Source organism: Protopterus annectens, chromosome 3.part0 (genome assembly GCF_019279795.1).
Source record: "Protopterus annectens isolate FY-2018-M chromosome 3.part0, PAN1.0, whole genome shotgun sequence".
NCBI lineage: Eukaryota > Metazoa > Chordata > Ceratodontiformes > Protopteridae > Protopterus > Protopterus annectens.
The window spans coordinates 793,883,711-793,899,407 of record NC_056731.1 but is presented as its reverse complement, the minus strand read 5'-3'; the positions used below and the strand labels follow the sequence as shown (position 1 = coordinate 793,899,407).

Below are 15,697 nucleotides of genomic sequence, written 5' to 3'. Positions count from 1 at the left end.
TGAACAGCATTTTAACCTTAGGACATATTGATGACTGAGGACATTTCTTCCATTTGACATGGTTGTTTATCCTTTGTATGGCCTATTTTCAGTTTCTTTCTCCTTCTCTTATCATACGTATTCAGATTTCTCAGTTACTGCTACTGTTTATTTCCATTTTGCACAGCAAAACAGTTGTTTCGACCATCATGTTAGGCAACAGGCCTTATACTATTATTGCTTATTTGTATGCCTTCTACTGTACATAATTTTTACGTAACTTTTTTAAATAGTATACTTCATATTATCACTCTTTAGTAAAATCTTTTAGCGCTGGTATCTATTGCTACCTCACCAGATGTTATCATAAGGTCACCTTAAAATGAAACACATTCCTAAGCTCAGTAGATACCAGCCAGTCAATAAATAACTTACTAATAAAAAATGTATTTATTTTAACTAAATCCTCCAAAGAAATGAAATTGCAGAGAAATATTGAAAAAAAATACACTAAAGCAGAGATGCTCTTGCAATTTGCATTATTCATCTCACTGTGCCAAGAATTTAAGCTTTAGCTCTATCCCTTTCAATTTCACAAGGCAGCACTTTAATAAAGCATAATATATAATAGCTTCCCAAAAGCCATGTTAAGGCAGAGCATTTTATATGACTGTCATGCATATACGTAGAGTTAATATACAAACGATAAATAAATAAAAATAAACACTGGATCTATACACATTACACTAGGCTCAGCTATTCTACTGTGAGTAAATACTCCCTTTTTGTGGGCATTTAATTTATCATTTTCCATTTTTTGCTGAATTTGTTGTACTAAACACATAATTAGTGTTCAATTTCCTTCCCCGTTTTCTGAATTTACACTCACTATTAAGTGCATAAATTGTCAGGAGAAGTACTGATATAAACTGAGTGCTAATTTGTATATATGTAACAATTCAATACAATATATAAAACAGCTAGGCTGGTAGCAGGGCAGTGGTGTTGGCCTCATATGGTATGAAATTTATTTTGCTCCATGGTGACTCTCCCTTGACGCCAAATCTCACAAATACATTTAGCTTTGAAAGGAATTTCAGGACATGTACATTCCTGCATTACAGTATCAATTACAACGTATTAAATAAATATTATTATCTCACCATAAAACCATGCAATCCCAATAGCTTCAATAAGTACTCCAAAAAGAATGGAAGTTCCTGCAGCAAAATGGTCCAGCAGCGTGAAAATATAGATTCCTGCCTGGAAAAGGATATGGATATTATTAATTGCAGCTAACCAAAACAGCTGTTATAATTAACACAATTACTATAAAATTCTATAAACTTGGTGTATAGTGAAGCTAAAAAAAAAAAAATTTAAGTTAAAATTCCACTGCCCATTTCATAATAAAATTAATAAATTAACTCATTTTTAGATCACCACATGTAACCCGTACTCATTAAAAAATTCTTGAAACTGTAATCTTATCTTCTTTCGGCTCTTCTCGGTTAGGGATCGCCACAGCAGATCACTGTCCGCTCATGATTGGCAGTGGAGTTTTACAGTGTTGAATTGCCAGCCCGGTGCCCAACCTTTCACAGAAGGCGCACACACACACTCACACCTAGGGCCAATTTAGTGTGCCCAATCCACCTACAGCATGTCTTTGGGATGTGGGAGGAAAGTGGATCACCCAGAGGAAACCCACATGACCACAGGGAGGACATGCAGACTCTGCACAGAAGGCACCCCAGCCAAGGATCGAACTAGAGAACCTCTTGCTGTGAGGTGGCAATGCTAACCGCTGCACCACTGTGGCCACCCTGAAACTGTAAGATTATAATCCCCCTTAAATACTGGCACATCTCTTAAAAACAAACTACTATCATATATAGGACGATATAAAATGACAGCTACCAGTGTCGCTCAGTGCTATTTACAGCCGGCTTGTGGTTTTATTTCTGTTCCAGCATTACAGAATGGGGATACAAATAAATAAAAATATAGTGTCAAAACATGTACTTCAGATGCAAGTTTATAGTGCCTGAATATTTGAACTGTATCTTACTGAAATTGGTACACCTTGTTTGCTCTAGCATAGACTAGATCCAGGCCTGCTGAATCTAGCTTTGTTTATATGCTTGTTGTTTGCTTGCTTGTTATTTTCCTGAAAGCTAATTCCACCTAATACGCGGCTTCTCAGTGCTTCTGTGGATCACTAGTGATATCTGCATTGCTTACTGTACTTATTTCCTTGTTTCACTTGAAAGAAAGTTACTGTTTGTCGTTTTTGCATTTAGTTACTTGTAACACATTGCACTCAAGTTACCTGGCACTTGCTCACTAAAGCAATTATATAAGTCAGCACTAAAAATTAAAAGCACTACACCCTCACTCCCCACTGGCCCTTGTTTTCAATTATTAAGGAATTCCCAATATTATTCTAGCATGTCCAAAGGTCAGTTGTCAATCTCCTCTCCGGTCCAGCTGGTGAATCTGGGAATCTTGAGGCAATGTTATAACTGCCTCATGTACACAGACAACCCTCTCCTCTTCCCACATAACACAAATACTTGCGAGAGATGCAGCTATTTAGCCAAACTGGAGGCTGAGCTCTCTCAACTCAGGACTGGCAAGACCAGACAGGAGGAGAAGGCAACTACACACACCACAAAACCAGCCTCACATAATGCTACCACACCACTGAATCAAACACATAAACACACAAAGACATACTCGGAGGCTCTGAGTAAAATTTACCTAAACAGCAGAGGCCTCCAAAGCAGACACCCAAACAACTGCTACCTCAAGACACCCCACAAGCAACACATAAACCACAAAAGCAGTGTGCAAAGCAGTCACAGCCCTTAAGGCCAAATACAACACCAAACATACTTGTCATAGGTGACTCCATAGTCAGACACACTGACGTCCCACTCACCAGGCTGAACAAGGAGAGGGTCACAGTAAGCTGCCTATCGGGCTCTAGAATCCGCCACATAACACAAGCACTCGGGTCACTCCACGGCAAGTACAAATATGACACAGTCATTGTCCATGCTGGTGTGAATGACCTGAGACGTACCTCCCTGGACTACATGAAAAGAGACATAGAGGAGCTCTCTGATTATGTAGCCCAGGCAGGTATGACCCTAACCCTGAGCAGTATCCTTCCTTCACCAAGAATGATGCCACAATATAGAGACAAGATGATCAGCTTTAACAATTGGCTTAATGTCTGGTGTCATTCAAAGGGGATCCAGTGTCTGTCTGCCTGGGATGACATGCTTGACAAGCCACGCTGCTTCGCAAGGGACGGCTTGCACCTGTCACCCCTGGGATTCCGGATATTGGCTAAGGCTCTTGCCACCCCCATAGTGCCTTTTTAGGCAAGGCTCAAATTCTAAACCTACCACCCTAGAAAACAAAAATGGAAAGAAACTGAGGGTAATGCTGCTCAATGCCAGAAGTCTAAATCTCAAAATGCATGCACTCAAGGCCCTTCTCAGTATGGAGAACATCGATGTCTGTGCTGTAACTGAAACCTGGTTCAAGGCTCCTGAGAGCACCCGGCACTATTAGGTTTTACCTCATATCATGCGTTCCGGCCCCAAAACCCGGACCACACCACAAAAGGAGGGTGTATCCATATTCATAAAGGATACCCACACCTCCAGGTTGGTGGCAACGCATAAGCTCGGAAACCATCCAGGTGCAACTAACCATAGGCAAAACTGCTCTACAAATTGTAGCATGCTACAGGCCACCCTCTCAAACTCAGGAACCCCACACAGCCTTCCTGAAGACACTGGAGGGTATAAATGTATCTCCAAACACCATCATATTGGGTGACTTCAACTACCCGAATATAGACTGGGAACATTACTCAAGCCCTAACTTTCTAGCCCAACGGTTCCTGGAGTTCATAAATTCAAATGCCATGGGATAGCTAGTCACTGTTCCCACGAGAGGAGAAAATATACTAGATCTCATTATCACAAACATGGGGACAAAATGCTCCACACCGGAAGTATATCCCTCATTGGTGAGATCTGATCATAAACTAATATCACTGGAAATCCACATCACGGGCCCCCCCCCAGCCAAAAAGACCACAGTGAAGAACTTCTCTAAAGCAAACTTCACACTACTCAAGACTGGTGTGGTATCCTTCAAGGCCCCTGAGACAGTGGAAACCACAACCCAAGCTGCGGAAGCCCTTACAAATGCCTTCTATGAACACCTCCAGGACTGCATGGATCAGGCAATCCCAAATAAAACCAATACTCTTTCCACAAAGGGCAAACGTCCAGTCTGGTGGACCCCAGCCATTAACAAACTTTACAATAAGAGGAGAAAGCTATTACATGATAGAACAAAATCCATAAAAGGGAAGTCACCCTGATCATTATTAGTAAAAAATACGAGCACTCATAAAATCAACTAAGGCCAATTTTGAGAGAAAAATTGCCATGGATTCAAAGGACAATCATAAGGCCTTTTTCAGCTATGTTAGGAACCTGGGTGGAATCTCCCAGATATGCTCAGAATTAGTCCAAAATGATACAAAATCACTGAACCCACAGACATTGCCAACATACTGGCAGACAGGTTCAGTGCAAACTTCACCCCCCTCCCTAAAGGAGAGATAACTATCCCAGCGGAGTGTAGCCTCCCAGTCATCTCAAATGCGCAGGTGAAAGCTGCTCTCTCTAAAGCTAAAAACACAGCATCAATGGGACCGGATGGTGTCCCCGGCTGTGTGCTACATGAGCTAAATGAGGAATTAAACCCGCACATAAGGCAGCTGTTTAATCTCAGCCTTACCACAGGATACGTGCCCAAGGAGTGGCGTACGGCAACTGTGGTCCCACTCCACAAAGGCGGTGCCTCTACGGACCCTGGTAATTACCGCCCCATAAGCTTAACAAGTCTAGTCTGCAAAGCTATGGAGAGGATCATAATGGAGCTCATAAACAAAGATATAGTGGACTTGCAGACATTGGACCCGACCCAGTTTGGCTTCGTCAAGGGAAGATCATGCCTTTTGAACTTGGTCGACTTCTTCGAAACAGTCACCAAGGCCATTGATGAGGGAAAGGCAGTCCATACAGCCTACCTTGACCTTGCAAAGGCTTTCGACACAATACCCCACTCGGGTATTGTAGAAAAACTTACCAGCTTAAATGTAAACCCATATGTCACAAGATGGGTTGAAAACTGTCTTAAGGACAGAACCCACAGGGTCAGAGTTGCTGGCGCTATGTCAGACTCCAAGCCGGTCACAAGTGGTGTCCCACAGGGCTCGGTCCTTGGCCCCCTATTGTTCGGCATCTACTTTTCAGAAGTACAGGTCAACATGGGAGGACTTTGGCTGACAAAGTTTGCAGACGACTGCAAACTGGGCGCCATAGTGGAAAGTGCATCGGACACGGATATCCTTCAGAAGGGACTCACGGAAACAGATAGCTGGTGCCAGAGCCATGGCCTGAAGTTAAACGCCAAAAAATGTATAGTCATACCCTTTGGGAAAAACAAGGTAATCCCAAGCTACCATATAGGTGGCAATCCACTAAGCACAGAAGAGGTTATCAGGGACCTGGGGACCCAGGTTGACAGTGGCCTTTCTTTTGACACTCACGTTGCTAAAGTGGTTAGAAAGACCTTCTACATTGCCCACCTGATCATAAAGGGATTCACATCCAGATCTAGTGAGGTCATTGTTCCCCTGTACTCTTCACTTATCAGACCAATGATAGAGTACAATGCCCCATTCGGGATGTATCTCGCCCGACATCTGCAGCAATTGGAGAGACCCCAAAAGTTTCTCACCAAAAGGATAAAGGGACTCCAAAATCTGTCATATGCTGCCAGATTGAAGAAACTCCAGCTCTATTCAGTCACATACCATCTGCTCAGAGGTGACATGTGCCTGACATACAAGGTCATGTCCAACCCAGAATTAATGGACATGCTCCACCTCAAAAAATCCAAATCCACCAAAACCACTAGAGCAAGTGACTTAAACCTTAGCACGGATATAAATAGGACGTGCTGGAGGGATAGATTTATCACTCAGAGACTCCCTATGCTGTGGAATAGAGTCCCGGTCCATGTGAGGCAGAGCACCTCGCTGGCTCTGTTCAAGAGAAATCTTGACCTGTGGATGGGAGATCGTAGGTTTACCCCAGGAATCATCTCTGTGTCACTGCTGGACAGAGGCACAACAAACTAATGGGTACAGTATTTTTTCATATAAGGGGTGGCGTAAGCCACAAAAATTCGGGTTAGGCTTATAAATGCCTTGGGGCAGATAGCCCAGTATAAACCTATGAACCTATGAACCTATATGTAGTCTGATTATGTGCAGCTAGAACAGAATTAAAAAAAGAAACAGCTTAATGTAAATAGTAAGAGAAAAATAATCTGGTTCTCGGAATAACATCTGCTTCATCAGACCAACAAAGATAGAATAGCAGTTAAATTTTTAAACACTAAAACATCCAATCAAAAATCAGATAAAATGTGCATCATAGCTAAAAGCCATGTGATAAAATACATCTGTAGAATATATAGATCATTAAAAAATTGAATTAAACAGACTAAATGAACAATATGTACTTAAAACTGGTAACAAATACAATAGTAAAAAATAATAAAAGATGAACTATTGAAGCATATATGATAAAATATTAAAAGAGAGATCAATGCTTTAATGGCCGTGCTTTAAGGAAGGGTTTCAGGGAAACTCTGTTGTTTAAACCAGGAGGTTTATCAGCTTGAAAACGCAAAAATCCATTTCTGTTCACTAGATTCTGTTCTATTATTTATGTCACCTCCTCTCTTGGTACTATGCATAATCTCTAATACCATAAAGCTAAATTTATATTCTTTACCCTCTTTAGCTACATGTAGTGATAGTGCGCTGGTTTCTTTAACATTCCTGATATCCCCTAAGGTGTTCAAGTATTCTATCCTTAAACACCCTGTTCGTGTTCCCCATGTAAAATGAGAAGCAGGTAGTACAATAGCAAAAATAGACAACATTTTTGTTGGACAATCTGCATAAAAAGCAGTATCTATCTTAAAACCCAAAGTGGGATGTGTGAAATGATTACCAATATGTATATGTGTACAGGCCATACAATTCCTACACATATATGTACCAAGTCTATCAGATATTATAGTTGATTTAGTATTAAAGGATCGATAACAGAGCTAACTCTTAAGTGATCTATTATTTCTAAAAGCAAAATCTGGCTGTGTGCCAATGACCCCATTCAACTCATGTACAGTAGACAGAATATCCCAGTTCTTTTTAATAATATCACATGCTACATGCACATTACTGGCAAAGGTCAATGGCATCCTTTGTTTATTCCTAGAGGTATAAGGGAATAATATATATGTATAGAGGGAATAATATATAAATTCTCTCTGAGTTCCTTCTACTGAATTCACATATTCCAAACCAAACATGTTTATAAATTTCTTCAAAAATCTACCCTCTTTTGTTATATTTTCCCTTCTATGTCCTCCAGATGCATCCTAATTGTTACAAATCAAATTTCAGTCCCCACCTATAAGTAATATTCCCTGCTGAAAGCTGATTAGTTCTCCCAGAATTTTCTTAAGCTCCATTATAGCCATGGTGGTGCAGCGGTTAGTGTTGTCGCCTTACAGCAAGAGGTTCTCCTGTTCAATTCTCGTCTGGAGTGCCTTCTGTGTGGAGTCTGCATGCCCTCCCTGCGGTCGACTGATATTAAAGACATGTAGGTAGGTATGAGCATGAATGGGTGTGCCTTCTTTGAAGGTTGGGCGTCGGGCTGGTAACTTGGCACCGTAAAAATTCACTGAAAATCATAAGGAGTTCCACTGTGGCGACCCCTAACCAGGAAAAGCTGAAAGTCTTTTTTTTTCCATTATAGCAGTTTTAGATGGAATGTAAGTACCTGTCAGTGTAACCCTCCTTACTTGCCAGTAGCCCCTTACTTTCAGAAATCTACCATTGCTATTATTTTTTGACTTCTATCACTATTGGAGCTCTTTTCCTTCATCCCTGACATTTTGGTGAATATCCATCTTGAAATCCTTTCTTTATCAAATTTACATGCACACTTCTTTCCAAATGTGTCTCCTGTAACATTATTTGCACTCTGTATTTCTTGAAATAATTCAGTACTCTTGTCTTTTTGTCTATACCTGTGAGGTAATTTACATTCCAAAATATATATGTCAACTTTTTTTTCAAATGTCTATTTCCAGCTTTTGTGCTACATACTCACTTCGGTATATTGCAAAAATCACCTACCACTGAAAAGACTATGCTATTAATCTGTGTAGTTTGAATACGCTAATTCAGCTGTTACTCAGCTGGAAGAGTAAAGGTGTATTGTATTGTATTGTACTGAATGTTTCTATTTTGATATTAAGCTTCTTGGAGATGGATACAGGCTTGACTGTTGGCCTTTCACTAAGTTTAACTTGCATACTTCTTAAACTAGTATGCACTTTCCATTGTCAGCTCTTTATAAGGATGGATTTACTGGGGCCATTACAGGCTCCAAATTTAGAACATTGCATTGCTGCCCAGACCAGAAGCCTTTATGATAGTGTACTGAAGGCATCCATTGAAATGATCTGTCATCTGAGGGCTCTATAACTAGGCACAGAAAATTAATAAATGTGTGACACAGGTCTACAAACCTATGTTTTTTGGCAGCTTAAAAGCATGGTTGTGCTCGACGGCATCTCTATTAAAACATTTCATAAGCTTAGTTGGCATAGATGGATAAAGCACAAATTGTGAAGCAGGTGACTAGGATTTGATTGGCAGCACAAGAATCTGTTGGAGCTGGTGTGGGGGAGTGAATGAATGATGAGAATTACTCTACTTACCTGTCTTGGAGCATTATGTGGGAGGTTGTACTGCCTAGGCAGATCATTGTCATGCTGTGAGTGGTGAGACCAGAGATCCTGGAGATCAGTGGAGGTTGGACTAGTATGTTGATGGAACCTTAGATAGATGTTGTATCACCATTAATATGGGGCACTCCCCCTTTACATTTCATTGCACACAACACACAATGTGCTATGCATGACAGTATAAGATGGCCAAGTTTAAGCTGACCACCTCCACTACAATTAATGGGTTGTAGGTCTCTCACCCAAGGAGGAACAAAGCCAATAAGCCAATAGTGCATCCATGGGTCATGGTCTGATATTCTGAGGAAAACTGGACCAAAATATTGTTAAAATGTAAGTGTGGTCATAACATCTGTATGATATCCTTACTAAAAGAATACAGGGCATAAGTAACATGTCCTTTGCAGACCGTCTCGAGGTCCCATATTCTGTCTCCTACAGGCTGTTGAGGGGGGATCTATGCCTGGCATACAAGGCATTGTCAGACTTCACTCTGATGTACCGCTTGCATACCTGCAAAACAAACAGCACCAGAAATACCCAATCTAAAGACTTAAACCTTGCCTGTGATATAAATAGGACCTGCTGGAGAGACAGGTATGTATCCCAGAGACTTACCCCTTCTCTGAAACGCCCCCCCCCCCCCATCCATGTGAAGCAGAGTTCCTCCCTAACCCAATTCAAGAGTAACTTGGACATTTGGGTGGGGAGCAGGAAATTCATCCCTGGTTTGGCACCATTGTCTCTAATGGACACAAGCAACCAGTAAATGGTTCATCTCCAGGGCCGCTGCTTGTAAATATTTCACCTCCCAAGCCCCTGCTTACACTTCTAAAGGGTACCAGAACTTGTCAGAGATTTGGATGCATGGCTAGGTTTAAAAAGGCCCTTGTGGTTGTTAGCCTTTTACACACCTATGAACCTATGATGTTTGCTGATATACTAGAAAGTAGAGATTTTAGTTATTACAAATCTCCATGTAGCTTTGCTCTGTTATTCAGTTTCTCAACCAAGAAGTAACATTTATTGTAAGTTTTAATGCATTTGCTTATTAAAGGCATTTAAAAGAATGTCTCTCCATATATTTTAAGTTGCTGGTCTTTGATCTTGAAAAAATAATGGAGATTTTAGAGTCAAGGTGCAGCAATGAGCCAAGAACAGCATACCTAAAAGGTGTACACTGATATTTTGTTGCACTGTGAGGTAACAAGGTAGAGCAGTTGGACTAGAAGGACACGTATGAATAATCAACTCCTTTCCTTGTGACTATCTATGCTATCTTATTAATTTGATTTACAATAAACAAAGGGGCTGAAATCAACCAAATAGCACTTTGATTCAGCAAATGACCCACACCAACTTTTACTTTTTTTATATAAATTCATGTCTTTCGCGGTCGAGTGACCTCTGAAATACATGCGTGAATGGGCGTGCCTTTGCTGAAGGTTGGGCATTGGGCTGGCAACTCGGCACCATAAAAATCAACTGCCAATCATTGGCAGACAGGAGTTCCGCTGTGGCGACCCCTAACCGGGAAAAGCCAAAAAGACAAACAAACAAACAAACAAACATATAAATTGGTGTGAAAGTTGTGGATCAGAGGTGACCTTGGAGATTGGAAATGAGACCCAGGCCTTCATACAAATTTGGAAAGAGGGATGTGATATTTTAAGGAGTGGAGATATTGTGGTATGTGATAGGATTTGATACTGCAGGAGACATGGTTCAGATTACATTTGTTGTACTGAACAACCCACTTGAGATTGGGGGGGCAGAAATGCTTGAAGAGCAAGGTCCCTGCAGTATTCAGTTTTGGTTGTATGATATCAAGCCTGTAAAATACCTCACAGTTTGTGATGGGGAATGCCATAGCTGCCCATGAAAGAAGGGGCAGTGGGACCCTTCTAAGGTATTTGAGAAAATCAGTTGCAAAACAGAAGCAGTAATAATATAAAGTCTCCTAATTTTGAAGAGTAGTCTTGCAAAGTTTAGTATCTATGTGTTTATTGCTTCCGAGGTTGACATTCTATGTGTTTATTGTTCTAAAAGCTGACATTGCAAAATAGTACATCTATTTTTTTATATATTATGTCTTAACTTAATGGCCAGTGCTATAAAGTTTAGAATTTATTATTTCACACTTTCTGCCAGCATAAGGGCTAACCCAAATATTGAGAAGATACTGCCAGTGGTAAATGAATTTAAAAAATGTGTGGTTTGATTTGAGGCAGTAATAATCTGCTATATGAATTGTCTGCACTGGCAGGGTAGCCATCCTAGAAAAGACATTGAACTATGAAATCATGCTAATGTGAATTATCTGCTATTTCTAATTTTTTGGAAAGTTAATGGCTTGACTATCCCAGTCACGACAGATAGATTGTTTACCTTCAGTTAGGAAATACAGTTACCATGTATTATGTCTCTGTGATATACATTTTTAGGAGTGTGGGTGTCTAAAACTGTTAACGTCGATATGTCAGAAGGGATTTTCTCATGCTGTGAAACAGCTAAGAGATTGGGAGAGAGTCACAATGTTGATAGCAAAATAGAGCATAAGCTTACAGATGGGCATGTAAAGTATGGGGTGGTGGGGAGCAGTGGGGTCCATTCATGATCATTCTTCTAAACCAAGATGTTCTACCTGTGTGCACAAGGTGATATGAGACAGATATAGGACAAGATTACATTTTTTTTTTCGGAGGACATTGCATTTAGAATACTTCTGATGTTCAGACCATGCTTAGGCCCTGGAGACTACCTGCAATAAGCAGGTACTTCATGACCTTCTGTAGACTGATAGGTTTAGTTGACATGTTGCTACCTTTGGGCTTATCACTAGAAACATGTGTTTGTTACTTCCTGAGGTTTACAACCCTAGACGGGCTGGATGAAGCATGTTTATCAGGAAAATATATGCATTTGATGAAAGAAATTGAGACAGCTCCCATCTGTATTATCATTTCATGCCACACAAATAAACAAGTGGGCCTTTTCTATAAGCAATGGAAATTTAGTACATTTTATTGAAAATACAGTAAATCAATCTTCAGGTTTAGGATTGAGTGGTGTTGGGACCAATAAGTGATACAAACACAGCAGGCTTGATAGGAGGTAGCAATAGGACCTCTTTGAAATCAGACCATGGATTATACTAAATATCATGGGAGACACAGCACAGAAACACTCCAGTTCCAAAAGGACTGCAGATTGGCATATAATTGTAGCTATGTGCTCACTGACTATATGAACTCTAACAAACTGTCACAAGTTCTTGTTAAAATACTGACATACTGTCTCTTTATTTGCCTCCTGAAGAATGTGTTTGAACAGCAAAAAGCAACATAACAGAATATGCAAAAGCTGACTGAGTCAAGATTGGAAAAGTAATTCAATAGAGTTGTGTATTGTCATCCCACTGATTTAATTTATACAGTGACTATATCATGTGAATGTTGGGTTTGACCAATACAATGCTGAAATCAAACTTACCAGGAGAAATATGAACAGCCTTAGAGGAAGACTTTAAGGACATGTTGATGAAGGTGAAAGTAGAAGGTGCAGAAGCTGGCTTGCTGCTCAATATTAAAAAATCGAAAATGATGTCATCGATCCTTATGTTTTTTTGTAAATATGTGGGGAAAAAGTGGAGGCGGTGACCAATTTTATTTCCCTGGGCTCAAAGACCTCTGCAGACAGTGATTGCAACCATGCTTGCTTCTTGGAAAGAAAACTGTGGAAAATCTGGGCAAGATTTGAAAGAACAAAGATATTGCTTTGCTAACAAATTCCAGATATATGACTTCCCAGTTATAACTTATGGCCTTGAAGGCTGGACTATAAGTAATGTGGTGCACTAGAAAATCAATGCCTTTGAACTGTGGTATTGGAGAAAATGTTTGAGAATATGATGGATTACAAGAAGGTCAAATCATGTAATACTGAAAGAAATAAAACTCTTGACTGGAAGGTGTGACAGTAAAACTAAATCACAAATACTTTGACTCTTAATGCTAAGAGACTATTCACCAGAGAAGACACTAATGCTGAGAAAGATAGAAGGCAAAAGAAAATGGGGTGGCAGAGGCTAAGATGGGTAGACGGCATTGCTGAAGTAATGAATATGAATTTGCAAGAACGTAAAGAAGCAGACATTGATAGCCAAGCCTTGTGTACTTAAGTCCTTGAGCTGACAAAAAATTGGACTTATTTAAACAACAGAAACAACTGATTCAACAGACAAGGGATAGGGAGAAAGTAGTAATAACTAAAGTAGTAATAACTAAAGAAGTAATAACTAAAGTAGTAATAACTAAGGTTGAAATACATGCAGTCCTAGAGGAAAATATTAAATTGAATCAATTAAATTGAAATGAAAGTACTTTCAGAATTTCACAGTGTCCAGACATCCTAACATTGCACATTAGGTGAACGACAGCAGACATAATGACATAAGTGACATTTCGATAGGGTCTTCCTACAACAAGAATTCCAGCTGAGATTATGGAAGGCATTAGGGAATGTTACAGTTATGTAAAATGCCTGCTGTGTTGATGAAATAAATGACAGGACTGTAGATTTCTAGAGATCAGGACTTGCTTGCCCTTTCTTAGGAACAATAATGGTTTAATTATCCTTACCCAGGAACAGAGTTAAGGACACTTAAGCCCCATCACATTAGAGGCAGTGCTTCTTATTTTATCTAATCTATCAAAAAAGAAAGCTCCTGAGATGTTTTACATTAAGAAGGTTCGTGGTCTGCACTCTTGTGGGAGGAGAGGCTGGACTCTGCCCTTCTGAGCTGGGAATTTCTGGTTAAAGGCTTATAGTGCCTGCATATTTCAACTGTTTCTTATTGAAATTGGTACACCTTGTTTGCTGTAGCATAGACTAGATCCAGGCCTGCTGAATCTAGCTCTGTTTGTATGCGTGTTGTTTGTTTGCTTGTTATTTCCCTGAAACGCTAATACCACCTAAAACGCGGCTTTTCAGCGCTTCTGTGGATCCCTAGTGATATCTGCATTGCTTACTGTACTCATTTCCTTGTTTCACTTAAAAGAAAGTTACTGTTTGTCATTTTTGCATTTAAGTTACCTGTAACACATTGCATTTAAGTTACCTGGCACTTGCTCACTAAAGGCATTTGCTCACTAAAGCAATTATATAAGTCAGCGCTAAAAAATTAAAAGCACTACACTCTCACAAAGTCCTCTCGAGTACCTTGTTCCCCATTGGCCCTTTTTTTTCAATTATAAAGGAATTCCCAATACTATTCTAGCATGTCCAAAGGTCAGTTGTCAATCTTCTCTCCGGTCCAGCTGGTGAATCTGGGAATCTTGAGGCAATGTTACAACTGCCTCATGTACACAGACAACCCTCTCCTCCTCCCAATAAATTCCAACACATGTGAGAGATGCATCCATATAGCCAAACTGGAGGCTAAGCTCTCTCAACTCAGTACTGGCGTAACCAGTCAGGAGGAGAAGGAAACCACACTCACTACAATTCCAGTCTGACATAGACCTACCACGACAGCAGACCAAACACATAAACACACAAAAACATACTCGGAGGCTCTAAATAAAAATCTGCCTAAGCAGCAGAGACCTCCAAAGCAGACACCCAAGCAACCGCTACCCCAAAACAAAACACGTGCAACACATAGCTCACAAAGCCAGTGTGCCGAACAGTCACAGCCCTTAAGGCTAAACAACACACCTGATACACTTGTAATAGGTGACTCTATCATCAGGCACACTGACGTCCCGCTCACCAGGCTGAACAAGGAGAAGGTAACGGTGAGCTGCCTGTCGGGCGCTAGGATCCGCCACATAACACAAGCACTCAGGTCACTCCAAGGCAAGTACAAATATGACTCAGTCATTGTCCATGCTGGTGTGAATGACCTGAGATGTACCTCCCTGGACTACATGAAAAGAGACATAGAGGAGCTCTCTGAGCATGTGGCCCAGGCCGGTATGACCCTGACCTTGAGTAGCATCTTACCCTCACCAAGAATGATGCCACAATATGAAGACAAGATGATCAATTTCAACAATTGGCTTAATTATTGGTGTCATTCAAAGGGGATCCAATGCCTATCAGCCTGGGATGACATGCTCGACAAGCCACGATGCTTCGCTAGGGACGGCCTGCACCTGTCACCCCTGGGCTTTCGGATATTGGCAAAGGCTCTTGCTACCCCCATAGTGCCTTTTTTAGGCAAGGCTCAAAAGACAAACCCACCTCCATAGGTATCACAAGGGATAAGAAACTAAGAGTAATGCTACTCAACGCCAGAAGTCTAAACCTCAAGATGCACGCACTCTGAAACTCTCCTTAGCATGGAGAAAATCGATATCTGTGCAGTAACAGAAACCTGGTTCAAGGCTCCCGAGAGCACCCCAGCACTACCAGGTTATACCTCATACCATGATTTTCGGCCCCAAAACTTGGACCGACCCACAAAAGGAGGGGGAGTATCAATATTCGTCAAAGGTACCCACACCTCCAGGTTGGTGGCACAGCACGAAGCATCAGAGACTATCCATGTGCAACTAACAGTGGGTAAAACTGCCTTCCAGTTTATAGCCTGCTACAGACCACCCTCCCTAACCCAGGAACCCCACTCGGCCTTCATGAGAACACTGGAAAATATGAAGGTCTCTCCAAACACCATTATATTGGGCGACTTCAACTACCCAAACATAGACTGGGAGCATTACTCTAGCTCCAACACCCTAGCCCAAAGGTTCCTAGAATTTATAAACTCAAATGCTATGGAACAACT

The 15,697-nt window shown here is 40.8% G+C and overlaps 1 protein-coding gene across 1 annotated transcript in view; it reads right to left on the bottom strand.

Annotated features, from left to right (window-relative positions):
• Positions 1 to 15,697, bottom strand: part of SLC6A3 (solute carrier family 6 member 3) — an 881,868-nt gene that overhangs the window by 298,877 nt on the left and 567,294 nt on the right. Inside the window, exon 11 of the mRNA XM_044065141.1 lies at positions 1,143 to 1,242. Coding sequence (XP_043921076.1) covers positions 1,143 to 1,242 — 100 coding nt within the window. The remainder of the gene's footprint in view (positions 1 to 1,142; positions 1,243 to 15,697) is intronic.